General features: G+C 41.5%; 1 protein-coding gene across 2 annotated transcripts in view; it reads right to left on the minus strand.

Moving 5' to 3' along the window:
- The window catches only part of LOC143974232 (coiled-coil domain-containing protein 17-like), a 93,463-nt gene that overhangs the window by 40,130 nt on the left and 37,251 nt on the right, over positions 1 to 16,082 (minus strand). For both annotated transcript variants that reach the window (XM_077475400.1, XM_077475399.1), the window contains exons 2-5: positions 14,336 to 14,458; positions 14,111 to 14,240; positions 5,377 to 5,530; positions 1,177 to 1,302 (exon numbers count right to left, since the gene is read on the minus strand). In XM_077475400.1, coding sequence (XP_077331526.1) covers positions 1,177 to 1,302; positions 5,377 to 5,530; positions 14,111 to 14,240; positions 14,336 to 14,458 — 533 coding nt within the window. The remainder of the gene's footprint in view (positions 1 to 1,176; positions 1,303 to 5,376; positions 5,531 to 14,110; positions 14,241 to 14,335; positions 14,459 to 16,082) is intronic.

Here is a 16,082-nt window from a genome sequence, read left to right on the forward strand (position 1 = left end):
CAGGTGTTAGAATGACCAAGTCAAAGTCCAGACCTGAATCCAATCGAGAATCTGTGGAAAGAGCTGAAAACTGCTGTTCACAAACGCTCTCCATCCAACCTCACTGAGCTCGAGCTGTTTTGCAAGGAAGAATGGGCAAGAATTTCAGTCTCTCGATGTGCAAAACTGATAGAGACCTACCCCAAGTGACTTGCAGCTGTAATCGCAGCAAAAGGTGGCTCTACAAAGTATTAACGCAAGGGGGCCGAATAATTTTGCACGCCCCACTTTTCATTTTTTTATTAGTTAAAAAAGTTCCAAAAATCCAATAGATTTCGTTCCACTTCACAATTGTGTCCCACTTGTTGGTGATTCTTCACAAAAAATAAAAATGTTATATCTTTATGTTTGATGCCTGAAATGTGACAAAAGGTTGAAAAGTTCAAGGGGGCCGAATACTTTCGCAAGGCACTGTAGTTGTTATTTCAAAATAAAAAGGTTTCCATGGATAGCATGAACGTCCTACATAAACTGTATTTTCAATTATTATTTGCTGTACATGCTTCCAGGTTATTTTTTTCTGTCTTTGGGTCTTGCATGCATGAAAATTAAATGAACATATACTTAGGTTAGGTACATGTCTATCGTTAATCCATTCACCTTAAATAGACACAGTATTCTGAAACTACTACAGGTCAATAACTAAGCCACACAACAAGAAAGCATGCCATGCCAATCATGTAAAATAACACTTGGGAAAGGGACCTGGGCATGGCCCCTGGGGTGGAGACATCAGAACGGATCCGGTCAGGATGGCTGGATCTCATCAAAGGATTACTGCCCATGGAGCTCAGTACAACACATCCTTAAACGTGCCCAACACCTTAGACACTGACAAAAAAAACTGAGGACTCCTAGTAATGGGAGGGGTTATATGGGGAAGTTCACGCCTTAAGGGGCGTGCCAGTGTCCAGCACCTGATATGCTGATATAACCTACATAGTTATTACTATGGCTCTGTGTCACCTGATGTAAGAAAAGAAACTGTGTTTTTTCTAAAATGTTTACTAATTGTGTATCTTTAAAAATGTATTCATTTGTCTACAACATTCACTAGTGTAATCTGGCAGTATTGTATATTATTAAAAAAGAAAAGGAGACATATAAATCAAGATACAGTTTTCTTTTTTTACTTACCTAATTTCAGAAGATAAAGTTCCTCGTCCATAAAATGGAACAAAATGCTGCTGAAAGGAAGGTGGGCCTTTTTCTGCTTTTTGAGAGCCTGGGGATTGGCTGTGTCTTCTTATAAATCCTCTTTTCCTGCAACATCAGCAAAACCAAATGTTGTCTGGGGCATACCATCAATAGTAGCTCATAAGTATACACAAAAATGTTCTATTAAAAGTTGGAAGCAAACCCTTCCTTGTGTTTGCATCAATTTGGGAAAAGCACTGGACAGGCTTCTGTCATACAACACTCACAGCACCCTGCTTCCATAAAATGGTACCTTTTTTGATGGTATATTATAAAAGTTCTGTAAGTGTTTTGTAACAGAGTACTGGACACTCCCAGATGATATAGCTGCTAGAAAGTAACATTTGCATTTCTTCATTGTGGAAGAAAATTATAGCTTGCTGCAGACTGAAATTTAAAAAATAATTTGTAGCAACAATACATTTTAACCACTTTCAGACCGGACCAATTTGCTGGTCAAAGACCAGACCACTTTTTGCGATTCGGCACTGCGTCGCTTTAACTGACAATTGCGCGGTCGTGCGACGTGGCTCCCAAACAAAATTGACGTCCTTTTTTTCCCACAAATAGATCTTTCTTTTGGTGGTATTTGATCACCCCTGCGGTTTTTATTTTTTGCGCTATAAACAAAAATAGAGCGACAATTTTGAAAAAAACGCATTATTTTTTACTTTTTGTTATAATAAATATCCCCCAAAAATATATAAAAAAAATTTTTTTTCCCAGTTTAGGCCGATACGTATTCTTCTACATATTTTTGGTAAAAAAAATCGCAATAAGCGATTATTTATTGGTTTGCACAAAAGTTATAGCGTTTACAAAATAGGGATAGTTTTATAGCATTTTTATTAATAATTTTTTATTATTTTTTTTTTTACTAGTAATGGCGGCGATCAGCGATTTTTATTGTGACTGCGACATTGTGGGGGACCCATCGGACATTTTTGACACATTTTTGGGACCATTGTCATTTATACAGTAATCACTGCTATATAAATGCAGTGATTCCTGTGTAAATGACACTGGCAGTGAAGGGGTTAACCAGTGGGTGGCAGTGTAGGGGTTAAGTGTTCCTAGGGGTGTGTTACTAACTGTGGGGGGGTTGGGCTTTCATTTAGTGAACACTGATCTCTGCTCCAATCACATGGAGCAGAGATCAGCGTCACTAGTTGCTAGGCAGAATGGAGAAATGCTGTTTACTCTGCATTTCCTCCATTCGGCCGCTCCGTGAGACGATCGTGGGGATGCCCACGGCGATCGAGTCCGCGGGTCCCGCGACCGGACTCACGGGGGTCCCGACCAGCGCGGGAGCGCGCCACCAGCGGCGCGCTCCCGATGGCAGGGCGGCATTGTATATTGGACGTACCTGTACGCCAATATGCCTGCCCGTGCCATTCTGTCGACGTACATCGTCGTGCGCTGGTCGGGAAGTGGTTAACATGGCTAATATAACTGTTGTATATGTAATATTTTTAGCAAAGTGTATTCATTGTGGATATTTCTGCAACCTACCATCAAAAAAGATACCATTATTTAGCGGCAGGGTTCTGCGAGTGTTGTGTGACAAAAGCCAGCACAATCCCCCCAAAAAATATATATTATCTTTGGACCTGCATTAAAACAATGCTCCCCCCTTATACAGTTTTAGTACTGGCCAGGTGCGCTTTAATGGACCATTCACAATATGTGCTGCATTAACACATACGTTATGGCATTCCGTTAATTTTTATGTGGGTTGACAGCACACCCCAATGTAAAAAAAGTGCTACATAATGCTGGTGTGGTATGGTGTGTGCTTGTGAGTGCTTTTCAAAATAAATTACTACTGTAGTAATGCGCGGTGAAATTGCCCAATACAATAGTGAATCTGTGTCATTGGGCCCGAAAGAGAAATGGGAGATAATCTTTTCAAATAAAATTTTAAGGCTTGGATCAATACTGTTAGGATTTAGTATAGAGATGCAAAAAATATATATTTTTTAATTTCACATGATGCCAGGCCCTTTTTTTTAATTAGATGTAAACATGCACTTAGACAAAAAAAATAAACGTGTATCCTCAAGAAAAAAACTACAAGATATACCTAGTTAATAAAAACAAAATCTCACAGGATTAGTAAACAAGCAATGTACATTATTAAACTAAACAAAAATAAAATATAAAAAAATGCTTTCCATGTATCTATATTTATGTATAAATGTACTGTGACGAAGCTTCCATACACTCCGTTGAGTGCTTTTGTCATATACCACTTCCTCCCAGTCTGAATATAGAAATCAGATATTCCAACCGCTCCCAAGCAAAAAACAAGAAGAGACTTGTTTAGCTGCTGACATGGACTGTTTATTACAACCAGAATATGGTCTTTTTATACACTTTTAGGCTGGGTTCACACTGCTGCGGGGGGAGATCCGGATGTGATTCGCACCGCAAATCACATCCGATCTCCGTAGCGATGCGAGTTCAGCCATACAGATAGTATGGCTGAATTCGCATCGCTCCCGCAGAAAACTCGCACGGGACCCTTTTTTTGGTCCGCAACAGAATCGGATTGCATGGGGGTTCACACCATGCGATCCGATTCCTGTGCGAGTCGGCAGATCGCACTGCGATATGCGGACGGATCTGGGGGTGTCATTAACATATCATTGACACTCCCAGCCGTCCGCATAGGGCAGTGTGAACTGCCGGTGGGAGTAATGCGATGCGGGAAAACGCCGCGGATTCGCGGCGTTCCCGCATCGCAGCGGTGTGAACCCGGCCTTAACACAAGGGGTTAGATAACGAGGTAGGGCTGGCTCCTGGATACTCCCCCTTCCCCTCTACCAAAAATTTAGCAGACAACTATATAATTAGCATGTTAATTAACACAGCACTTAAGGCAGCCCAGGTGACCAGACAGTCTGTCTCCAGAGGTCAATGTGATCAGCTCTTTCAATGATCATGTATTGTTCAGAATTAAACAAACTAAGAATAGTCTTTACATATATCCTGGGAGATTGTTTATTTGTATTGTGGATAAATATTACTGTCCCATTTTGAGTAATCCAAGATTTATTTTTTCACTCACCCTGTGGTCAGTCACCCAGGATGGCACAGGGTGACTTAGACATAAGAGGTCATGGGGAGCTAAAACATGGGTTTCCCAGTATTTCCAAGGGATTCTGGGTTCCACTGGCCCTCCCGTCACATGTGCATACAGTATATTATGAACCATGGCAGTAAAATAGGCAAAGTGGGTTTCCAGAGCCCAGTCAAGGACAGCTGAATAGTAATCAATTACCTACTGAGGTTGACTTTATAAGCTGTACAAAAATTATGAAATACCTCTCATTTTCTTTCAGAGAAAAGAGACAGCTTCATTACAGCAAGATAATTGCAGTGACTCATAATGCAAAACAAAATTTTAAATTAATGCATGCAAGCAGTATGAAATTCACCTAAATGTTGCATTTGTGCATGGTGTCATATCCACATATCTCCAAAAATTATCAAAAGAAGGTGGTCCAAAATCAGAGTTCATATTCTACCCTGCAGCAAGTATCATACGACTAGTGTTATCCTTTGGTTCACATGATAAACATTTGGGCAAACATCGATAAATATTTTTTTACAAGAAAGCGATTTCTCATGCTTCAAATTAAGACCTGATTTACTACCTGTTTCTCTAAGGCAGTCATTCTCAACCAGGGTTCCATGGAACCTTGGGGTTCTGTCAGAAGTTCCTTGAGCTGTGAATAATTGACCTCCCATCTGATGGTGCCTTCTTGGACCAGTGCCACTTGGTAGAGCCAGTTGCTGGACACCAATGATCTTTTTAGTTGTCTGTATTCATCCTACTGGCCACCAATGTAAGGGGCATTATTCTCACTGACCCTAAAAGTACTGGTTTTGGCAGGGGTTTCCCGAGACCTAAAAATAATTTCAGGGTTTGTTCTAGGGTAGAAAAGTTGAGAAAGGCCACTCTAAGGTATTATATCAAAGACAGCCATACCACACTAATGTTTAACCCCATGTGAAATATATTTGTACAATTTTTTTTTTATACTTTTGTTGATACTGTATGTCTAGAAATGTAGATCATGATCATGTAACAAAATGTTATTAGCTAGTTTGAAATAAAAAAATGAATATCCTTACATTGATTCAACTTGCAGGAGGTCTATTTGTTGTTTCATGGTACTTAGGAGTTGTTCATTCTTTTGTTCTTGAGCATTCAAATGTCTTATCATTTTTTCAAGATACCCTGTATTCCGGCTCTGAGCAGATATTTCATTCAACCTCTGCACAATATCTGAAATTAATCAGGTTACATTCATTATTCAGCACCAGCATAACAGTAATATGCATGTGTGTATTTATCTGGTTGTTTTACTTTAAGTAAAGTCTCTGAGACAAATTTTGGCTGTGAATGATGTACATTAGAATGTATTGCATGGCCCATGCTTGGTGTGTGTGTATAAAAATGCGTACATTCCAGGGAAAGGCTGTGTATATTACCCATAAGCAATGTAAATAAGGTGTTTTATAGCCACAATTCTCAATAAAGAGTAAAAACAATGTTTATAGTTTTGAAGTGAAGAATGAAATGAAATGAAAAGGACAAAATTGGAAAGGAGTGAGAACTAGGAGTGACAGCTAGCCTTGACACCTTGCAATGGCCATAGAAAGCAAAGCAGAAGAACCGGCTGTGAAAATTACATTTTCCACAATACTTACAAATGCAGAAGGCTTGTTTTAAATCGGTTTTACTACTTGTTCAGAATATGTGCATACTTCCTGACCATCTAATATCTTCCAATAAATGTATATTCACAAACCTAAACCATGTGATTAGTCATGCAATCTAACATGAAATCAAACTACAGTATTGTTGTCATCATCTCTACGCATACCATAGCAACTGCAATTCTATGGAACTGACATTTTACAGCCTGAAGCCTGCCGGCTGTGTAATCAAATACAGAGTACACCACTACTGAGATCTACGCTATTTTGAAAGACGTCTTAGCCCTTGTACACACGGTCGGACATTCCGACAACAAAATCCATCGGATTTTGTCCGAAACTTGTGTTGCATACACACGGTCAGACAAAGTTGTCGGAAAATCCGATCATACGTAACGTGACGACGTTATTTCGTTACGACGTGACTACATTCAGGCTAGTAGACAATAGCTTTGGTCTAGGAATTTGATCTGAGCATGCGTGGCACTTTGTCCGATCGGAATTCTCTAAACACAATCGGATAAAGTCCGATTGGATCATGTTGTCGGAAAGTTTTATAGCCCAGCTCTAAAACTTTGTCCGTCGGATATTCCGACGGAAACAGTCCGATGGAGCCCACACACAGTCGGATTATCCGAAAACACGGTCCAATCAGACATTTTCCATCGGAATGTCCGACCGTGTGTACAAGGGCTTAGAATGGTGTGAAAAAAAAAAATGCTGTAAATTAACAATGTTTTCAGAAATAGAAGTGTTAATAATTTTCTTTTATCAATTAACAAAATGGAAAGTAAATGAACAGAAGAGAAATCAAATTCAAATCAATATTTGTGACCAACCTCTGCCTTCAAAACAGCATCAATTCTTCTAGGTACACTTGCACACAGTTTTTAAAGAAAATCGGCAGGTAGTTTGTTCCAAAATTTTGGAAGACTAACCAAAGATCTTCTGTAAAAATTGACTGCCTCAGAAACTTCTGTCTTTTCATGTAATCCCAGACTTAATGACATTAGCTGTATACTTGAGTAATTTTCCTCCTGCAGAATAAATTTGGGGCCAATCACATGCCTTCCTGATGGTATGGCATGATGGATAAGTATCTGCTTGCATTTCTCAGCATTGAGGAAAACACTGATCCTGATCAAATCTCCAACTCCATTTGCAGAAATGCAGCCGTAAACTTGCTAGAAACCTCCACCATGCTTCACTGTTGAATGCAGACACTCATTATTGTACCTTTCTTGGTGCTTCTTCAAAAGAGCTTGAACAGCACATCTTGAAACCTCAGCCTGCTTTGAAATCTTTGCCTGGGAGAGACCTTGCTGATGTAGTATAACTGCCTCATGTCTTGTTGCTGTGCTCAGTCTTGCCATGATGTATGACCTGAGACATGAAATTGTCTTTCACAACCTCACCTTAGTACCAGAATTTGGCTGTTCCTCACCCAGTTTTAAGACTACACGGCTGTTTCTGTTTCAGGTAATGACTGTGTTTAAGGCCTCTTTCACACGGGGCGGATCAGTAATGATCCGCCCCGTGAAGATCCGCTCGCTCAGCGGGGATCGCTCCGTTGTCCCCGCTGAGCCGGCTGCGGACAGGGCGGTCTCCGCACACTGTGCAGGGACCGCCCTGTCAGATCTCCGCTCTCCTCTATGGGGATTGGACGAGCACGGACCGTCTGTCCGTGTTCGTCCAATCCGCTCTGCAGACGGATAGAAAAATAGGATTTTCCTCTGTCTGCAGAATCGGACTGTTGCGGAGGCGGACGAAATCGGGTGTCTGCGGATGCTCATCCGCAGACACCCGCTATCCCATAGGGATAAATGTATGTCCGTATTTCATCCGCAAACGGATGGATGAAATATGGACATATCGTCCGCATGTGTGAAAGGGGCCTTACCCTACATATGAAATTGATGATAATTAGAGCCTGTTTGGTATAATTGGTTCATCATACACCTGACTCTAAACTTAGTATACATGAGCTGAATGTAGGGTGGTATTGGCCAGTTCAATAGAAACTGGGCGACATTTGGCTGATGTGTACTGCAGGCGGTCCGACAGAATCTGTTGAAGGTGCATGACCGAAATAGGTCTGCTGATTGGCTTTCTTTCACTGTTCGCATCCAGTGTCTGAGAGCTCTGACCGGGGTATTCTGGCGGGGGGAGGGGCCAGGTTGCGTCCCCTATCAGAACACAAAAGAACAATGGGGGAGATCACTGTACTAACATTGCATAATTAGTAAAGCGGCTTTGACCTGACCTGTCGTGTTTTTTTTTTATTTCAGCCTGCTGGGTTGAAACGGAAAAAAAAACTAGTACTGTATACTAGGCTTAATTCTACAAAATACCTGACTTTGTGCAAGTGAAGTCACACCAAAAACTGATGTTATTTCGATTTCTCTTCTGTTTACTCACTTTGCATTTTTTAAATTGATAAAAATAAAGAATTAAAATATATATTCTTACTTCACACATGCCTAAAACTTTTGCACAGTACTGTACATTCGATTAACTGCTAAACAAGATGTGAGCCCTTTAAAATACTCTCTTAGTTTACCACAATGCATTTCTAATGCACTAGTCACTAACTGATGACATGAAACACTGTTTCTTTTTAAGATGCTTGTTAATATTCTTGAAATATTATTAATAATGTTTTTCTTACCATTTAGTTACTGACTAGTATCTATGATACATAATGCTATCATGAGATGCTTGCACAAAAGCACCCACAACACAGATTAATACCATGGTAACTCTTGTCTAGTGAAGGGTTATTAATACTGAGAAACACTGCAGAGGTTTGGTAAACCAATAGTAAGCTTTAATCTGCATGTTCAAATATATGAAAATATACTGATTATCTGATTAAAACTAGGACAAAATAAGGAAAACTATAGTAGGGCAATGATAGTTCCAGTTTATAGGGAACCTGTGCTTTTTCATGCACAGGTTCTCTTAACTGCTGAAGCAACATTCTTCCGAGAGTTGAATAAACTTACCTTGTTTTTCCGACGGAATGTGTCCTATCGGACCGTTTTGTCGGATATTCCGACTGTGTGTGGTCTCCATCGGACTGTTTCCGTCTGAATATCCGACGGACCAACTTTTCCAACTTGCCAGTAAAATTTTCAGACAAAATGCTCCGATCGGACATACTCCGATCATGTGTAGCCTACTCCGACGGACAAAGTGCCACGCATGCTCAGATCAAATTCCTAGACCAAAGCTATTGGCTACTAGCCTGAACGTAGTCCCGTCGTAACGAAATAACGTCATCACGTTATGTACAATCGGATTTTCCGTCAACTTTGTCTGACCGTGTGTATGCAACATCACTTCCAGACCTCTTCCGGAATTAATCCGTCGGAAATTACTCTGACGGATTTGGTTGCTGGAATCTCCGACCGTGTGTATGGGGGCTTTCACTTTGTTTCAGCCACTAGGAGTGAAAATAAATACCTAGTACTTCAGGGTATGACAAGCATATGACTCCCCTTCCTCAAACAATGCAAAGCTAGGTGTCTGATTGACCAGTTAGCAGGTACATGCACTATCACATGGGGATGGAGAAGAGTCGTTGCCTAATTGGAAGCTCAAAGCAATAGTTCCTTTTTATCTTGCAGGTGAGCAGAGTTAAAGAAAAGTGTAGGGGGACGTATCTGTTTCAAGAGTTTTTGTTTTTTTCTTTAGAAAACAAGTAAGATAAAAAAATAAAGAGATCACATAATGGAGCAGCGAAAAATCCTCTTCTGCTCCAAGCATGCAACGGGGAAACATACAAATACAAGGCTAGGTAGAAACTGATGAGGACCACAGCACCTTGATAAGAAATGCAGGGGGAACCTCTAAGATGGGTAAACTGGAGTTTAACGAAGACATCAACTTTTTTATAATACTACTAGAGTGTTCTAGTAATATAAAGGCAGGAGGTACACTATCAGGTTAACCCTTCGATGAAGCAGATATCCATACTAAAGATTATGGAATTGGGAGCCTAGCATTGCTATAACTTAACCCTGATGAAATAGTGTTAGCAGCAATAATGCCCTTTACTCAAATTGTGAGATAATTAGGGCATTTGCAACTATCACCATTTTAACTATCCCATATGAGGGATCAAATTCCCCAAAACATGCCCAGAATAGGCTGGGTTGCAAAAAAGGAGCTACATACACGCAATATCAAGTTTGGCTGAGAACAGTGAAGGGAAAAGAAAATAAGTAAACGGGATAGTAAGAAGAAAATAGGAAAATCCATCAGGGAACCTCCCGGCAGTTGACTTAATAAATATCTCTATGCAGTAGGGACCTGCAAGTAGGCTAGCCAAAGGGACAAATAGGGATTGTTTGTCGCGTATAACACTCACAATTTTTTCATTCAACATGATCCACGTAAGCTTGCATTTCATTATTGCCATATCTATAACAGGACTTTTCCATACTGGTAGGGGGAGGTACCTGAACTCACTGCTTTACCTGTTTCTTCTGATTAGAAAAAGAAGCATTGGTGCCATATCAAAGCAACAAATATGGTTTTGTTTGGGGAAAAATCACTATGCTGTCTTGAAATTTCTGAAGAATTAATGGGTATGTTAAAATTAAAGTAGTTATAAACCCTTATACAAGAAAAAGAATCGCTGCTTCAGGTGTGTAATAAAAGACTGGTTGGAGTGTCTCATAGAGTGCCAGCCCCAACACGCCTCCGTGGGAAACTTGGAAAAGAAGAAAGAAATGGCTGCACATCCAGAACTCCCGATTGCCTTTTATTGTTCACAAAGATAACACCAAAGACACCAACATATGGTCATATAGACACGTTTCACACATACATCTTGTGCTTAATCATTACAATGACTGAGTTAACTGAATAGACTGCCCCAATAGCTACAGGTGTTCTGGAGGAAGTGATAATCAGTAGTAAAACACAGCCTGATCAATCACCAAACTTCAGCCCTTAGGAGCATCAGGTTGGAGAACTGAATAGGAAATTAAACTGAAGGTCCATGTTCCCGTGTATACCAAGAAATCCTCCATACACACAGGGACATGGGCTGACAATCGCATAGGAACATAGTGATTTAAATACATAATGCCAATAAAAACATTGGAAGAGGGAAAAAAATGTGTATATATATATATATATATATATATATATATATATATATATATATATATATATATATAAAACCAATCATTCCCCATTGACATGCATGCATGTGTAGGTGCACCCATGCATATGCACCCGCACATACATGCAAGGGACATACATATAAAATCATTTGTTCCTCCATATTGGACCAATAAAGAGTCCAACCTGATGCTTCTAGGAACTGAAGTTTGGTGATTAATTGAGCTATGTTTTACTACTGATTATCACCGCCCCCAGAACATCTGTAATTACAGGGGCAGTCTATTTACGTTATATCAGTTATTTCAGTCATTGCAATGATTAGGGATTAGCCAAACACCCACCGCACCAGAAAATACCGAATGGGCAAAAAATTTGAACACACAAATACTGTTAAAGTCTATGGGACACAAATATGAAAAATCAAAAGTGCTAATTTGAAAGGCGTATATGCAAGTTATTGTCATAAAAAGTGTTTGGGGACCTGGGTCCTGCCCCAGGGGACATGTATCAATGCAATTTTTTTTTTAAAAACAGCCGTTTTTTCGGGAGCAGTGATTTTTTTATGGCTTAAAGTGAAACACTAAAAATTAAATGTTCCTTTAAATATCGTGGCTGAGGGGTGTCTATAGTATGCCTGTAAAGTGGCGCATTTGTCCCATGTTTAGTACCACAGCAAAACAACATTTCTAAAGGAAAAATTGTCATTTAAAACTGATCACGGCTGTAATAAATAGCGTGAGGGTCCCCCTAAAATCCATACCGGGCCCTTCAGGTCTGATATGAAAATTGAGGAGAACCCTGCACCAAATAAAAAAAATGGCATGGGGTCCCCCCAAAATCCATACCAGACCCTTATCCGAGCATGGAACCTGGCAGGCCACAGGAAAAGAGGGGGGAACGAGAGAGCACCTTCTACCATTTCACAAAAAAAGTGAATCCACCCTCCCCATGTTGAGGGCATGTGGCCTGGTATGGTTCAGGAGGGGGGGCACACTCTTGTCCCCCATCTTTTCCTGCGGCCTGCCAGGTTGCGTGCTCAGATAAGGGTCTGGTATGGATTTTGGGGCGACCCCTACTCCATTTTTTTTTCAATTTTGGCACAGGGTTCCCCTTAAATTGATACCAGACCTGAAGGGTCTGGTATGGATTATGGGGGGACCCCACGCCTTTTTTCTTTTAAATTTGGAGCCGGGTTCCCCTTAATTTCCATTCCAGATCTGAAGAGCCTGGTATGGATTTTGGTGGGACCTCCTCACAATTTTTTTTTACATTTTTGTTCGGGGTTCCCCTTAATATTCATACCACAACCAAAGGGACTGGTAATGGACGGGGAGGGGGATCCATACTCTTTTTTTCAATGAGTTTTATCTATATTGTAGAGACCTGACAATCATTAGAGCCACAAGCAGTTTTAAATGACAGTTTTTCCTTTAGAAATATAATTTTGCTGTGGTACTGTTCTAAACACGGGAAAATACGCTACTTTACAGGCATACTATAGACACCCCCCAGGCATAATATTTAAAGGAATATTTCACTTTTATTGATTCACTTTAAGCATTAAAAAAAATCACTACTCCCGAAAAAACGGGCATTTAAAAAAAAAATGCATTGATACATGTCCCCTGGGGCAGGACCCGGGTTCCCAATAACTTTTTATAACAATAACTTGCATATAAACCTTTCAAATGAGCACTTTTGATTTTTCATGTTAGTGTCACATAGACTTTAACAGTGTTTCGGCAGCTTTCGTGTTTGCCCCAAACACTGCGAACATGTTCGCAGAACATCCAAACAACCAAAGTTTGGCCAGAACTTGCACCCGGGCCGAACCGTTCGCCCATCCCTAGTAATGATTAAGTACAAGATGTATGTATGAAATGTGTCTACGTGACCACATGTTGGTGTCTTTTGTGTTATCTTTGTGAACAATAAAAGGCAATCGGGAGTTCTGGATGTGTAGCCATTTCTTTCTTCTTTTCCAAGTTATAAACCCTTACATAAAGCCAGTGAAGTGACTTTTCCCCCAGGTGATACACAAATTAACCAACTCCTCCTACGTAAGTTGTACCTGTCTATCTGCAGTCTCCTCTTCTCTACAGCCATTCAAAGTCCAGAATTAATAAAGGTGCCTGAGCTGTCAGAAAAAAGGCAGATAGCTGAAATAACACACAGCAGAGCTCAGTGAGGAGAGCTCTATGAGCTGATTGGTGGTAAAAAAACACCCCCCTCCACACAGCACGGCAAACAACAAAAGGAACAGCGCCCTCTAAGTGCAGTATAAAAAGATTTGTTTAATAAAAGAGTAACATCTAATCCACTCACAAACTTAGTACAATAGTAGGCATGTAGTGGTAGCATCTGCTTGTAACGATCAAGAAGGAGAGGCCGTGGGCTGTGGATGGAGCAATGGAAAGGCTTCTGAGAGCGGTCCCTGGTCCGGGCACACCACTGGGATACAATGCTTCCGGATGGCGTGGAGCGCAAACACAGACATACACAGCTAATGTGGATCAGCGTCACTTCTGGGTCGGGTCGGCGGGGAGGAGCTCACTTTCGGGACATGCGTGCCCCTTCATCAGGCTTCATCAGCACACGAGAACAGAGCTGAGGCTGTCAATCAGCTGGAGGTCCCTCTCCTGTCACCTTTTTTCTCTTGGTGTCAGGAAAACTTGTCAGAAGTGATTAATGCTGAAAGCGGCAGTTTTAAGGTGCTTTAGCGCTAAAAATAGGGCCCGTAAAGTGCCTGAAAACTGCTAATAAAAGATCATATCATAGTTAAATCATTACTGTACACATCTGTGTCTATGGCCAGCTATATCGAGAATATAACCAACCTATAAGCGCAGATAGCCAATGACTGTTACTAATTATTATTCACATAAGAATAAAAAGATAAATATGTGTTAATAATCTCTGGAATTCTTCATACACATATTGTAAAAAACATAATAAGAAAACTAACAAAGTAAAAAAATAAATAAAAAAAGATGAAAATAAAAAAACATACCATCTCTTTGTTTCTCCAAAAGTTTGTTTTGTGATAAAATATCATTGATTTGCTTGCTGTGAGCATCGGCAAGATAACGTAGATGGGTTTCATTATCAGGTGCAGGTTCTAGTCTGGCATTTCCATTTATCTGTAGAAAATGTTTTTTTTAACAGAAAAGACACGTTGTAAAGCTCAAACACAGCACAAGCCCATGTCGGTAAATATTATACCCACTGAACTTACTTTTTCAAAATCCGATTTCTCACTTGAATCCAAAACTCTATGCTCTACGAGAGGCCTTTTAAAATGATTTGTCTCCTTAATATGTTCATCCTTGCTTCGTCTTGACTTTTTGATTCTGTTAAGCTGAGATAGATATATACACTCATTAATTATGATTCATTTGTATTTGAAAAAGCCATATATAATTATGCCATCCATTATTCTCAATTTGAATTCTAATTTGTAACCCTGTTAATTTGCTGTATACTTTCCTAGATACAGTGAGGGGAATTTACTTAAACTGCAGCAGACAGAATCTGGAGCAGCTGTGCATGGCAACCAATCCGCTTCTAGTACAATTAAAGGCTGCGGTACCTAAAGTGATTGTAAAAGAAAAATAACAAACGTTATACTTACCTGCTCGATACGGTGGTTTTGCACAGAGCAGCCCCGATCCTCTTCTCGGATTCCCCACCGGCGCTCTGGTCCCCTCCCCTTTGCCATGTGCCCCCCATAGCAAGCCACTTGCTGTGGGGGCACTTGTGCGTGCTCGCTCCCAAGCCTGCTCTCTGTGAACATAAGACTCAGAGAGTGCGGCTCCGCCCCTGCTCCTGGCCCACTGGCTGGTTGCCAGTTGTGGGAGCCAGCCAATTGGGAGGGAGAGACTTGGGAGAGCCTCGGGTCTAGTGCATATCACTGCATTGGGCAAGTATTAAGGGGGGCGCTGCACACTCAAGCTTGTATCCCCAGGGGCGTATCTAGACCATTTGGGACCGGATCCTATCTCTGGCACCCCCCACCCCTTTACATTACACAGCCCCCTACTCCTCTGGACCCCTTTACATTACACAGCACCCTGCACCTCTGGACCCCTTTACATTACACAGCATCCTGCACCTCTGGACCCCTTTACATTACACAGAACCATGCTCCTCTGGACCACTTTACATAATACAGCACCCTGCACCTCTGGACCCCTTTACATTACACAGCACCCTGCATCTCTGGAGCCCTTTACATTACACAGCCAAATGCACCCCTTTACATTAGACAGCACCCTGCACTTCTGGACCCCTTTACATTATACATCCCCCCACAGCTCTGGACCCCCTGCATGTTACACAGACCCCCCCTAACAGTTCTGGACCCCCTACATGTTACACAGACCCCCCATTCAGTTCAGATCCCCTCCCTTCAGTGCAGACCCCCCTTCAGTGCAGCCCCCCTTCAGTGCAGACCCCCCATTCAGTACAGCCCCTCATTTAGTGCAGACTCCCCCATTCAATGCAGACCCCTCATCCACTGCAGACCCATCTTCAGTGCAGACCCCCCAATCCAGTGCAGACCTCCATCCAGTGCAGACCCCCCTTCAGTGCACACCCCCCATTCAGTGCAGACCCCCCTTCAGTAAAGACCCCTCCTACAGTACAGACCCCTCCTACAGTACAGACCCATAATGTACCTGAGATCAGTGTGGCACATGCACAGCAGGCCCCCTCCCCCTGTGTACACATAAACAGAGAGCAGGGGGAGGCGGCTTCTCTCTTCTCTGCTGTGTGAGACATCTGGGACAGCTCAGACAGCCCGCGGCCCAGAGAGAGGGAGATGCAGTGGTGTTGCCCTGGCCCCGGCCGATGGGTGTCACCCCTAGGGTTGCCCCCTCATCCCTTTAAACCTGAACACATATTAAATACATAGGCTCTGTGGCTGATTATCTGCAATTAATTAGCCTCAGAACCTGTTTAATTGATATGTGTTCGGGTTTACA

The sequence above is a fragment of the Lithobates pipiens genome, unplaced genomic scaffold (genome assembly GCF_037356315.1).
Source record: "Lithobates pipiens isolate NorthernLeopardFrog02 unplaced genomic scaffold, aLitPip1_a1.2 Scaffold_13, whole genome shotgun sequence".
Taxonomy (NCBI): domain Eukaryota; kingdom Metazoa; phylum Chordata; class Amphibia; order Anura; family Ranidae; genus Lithobates; species Lithobates pipiens.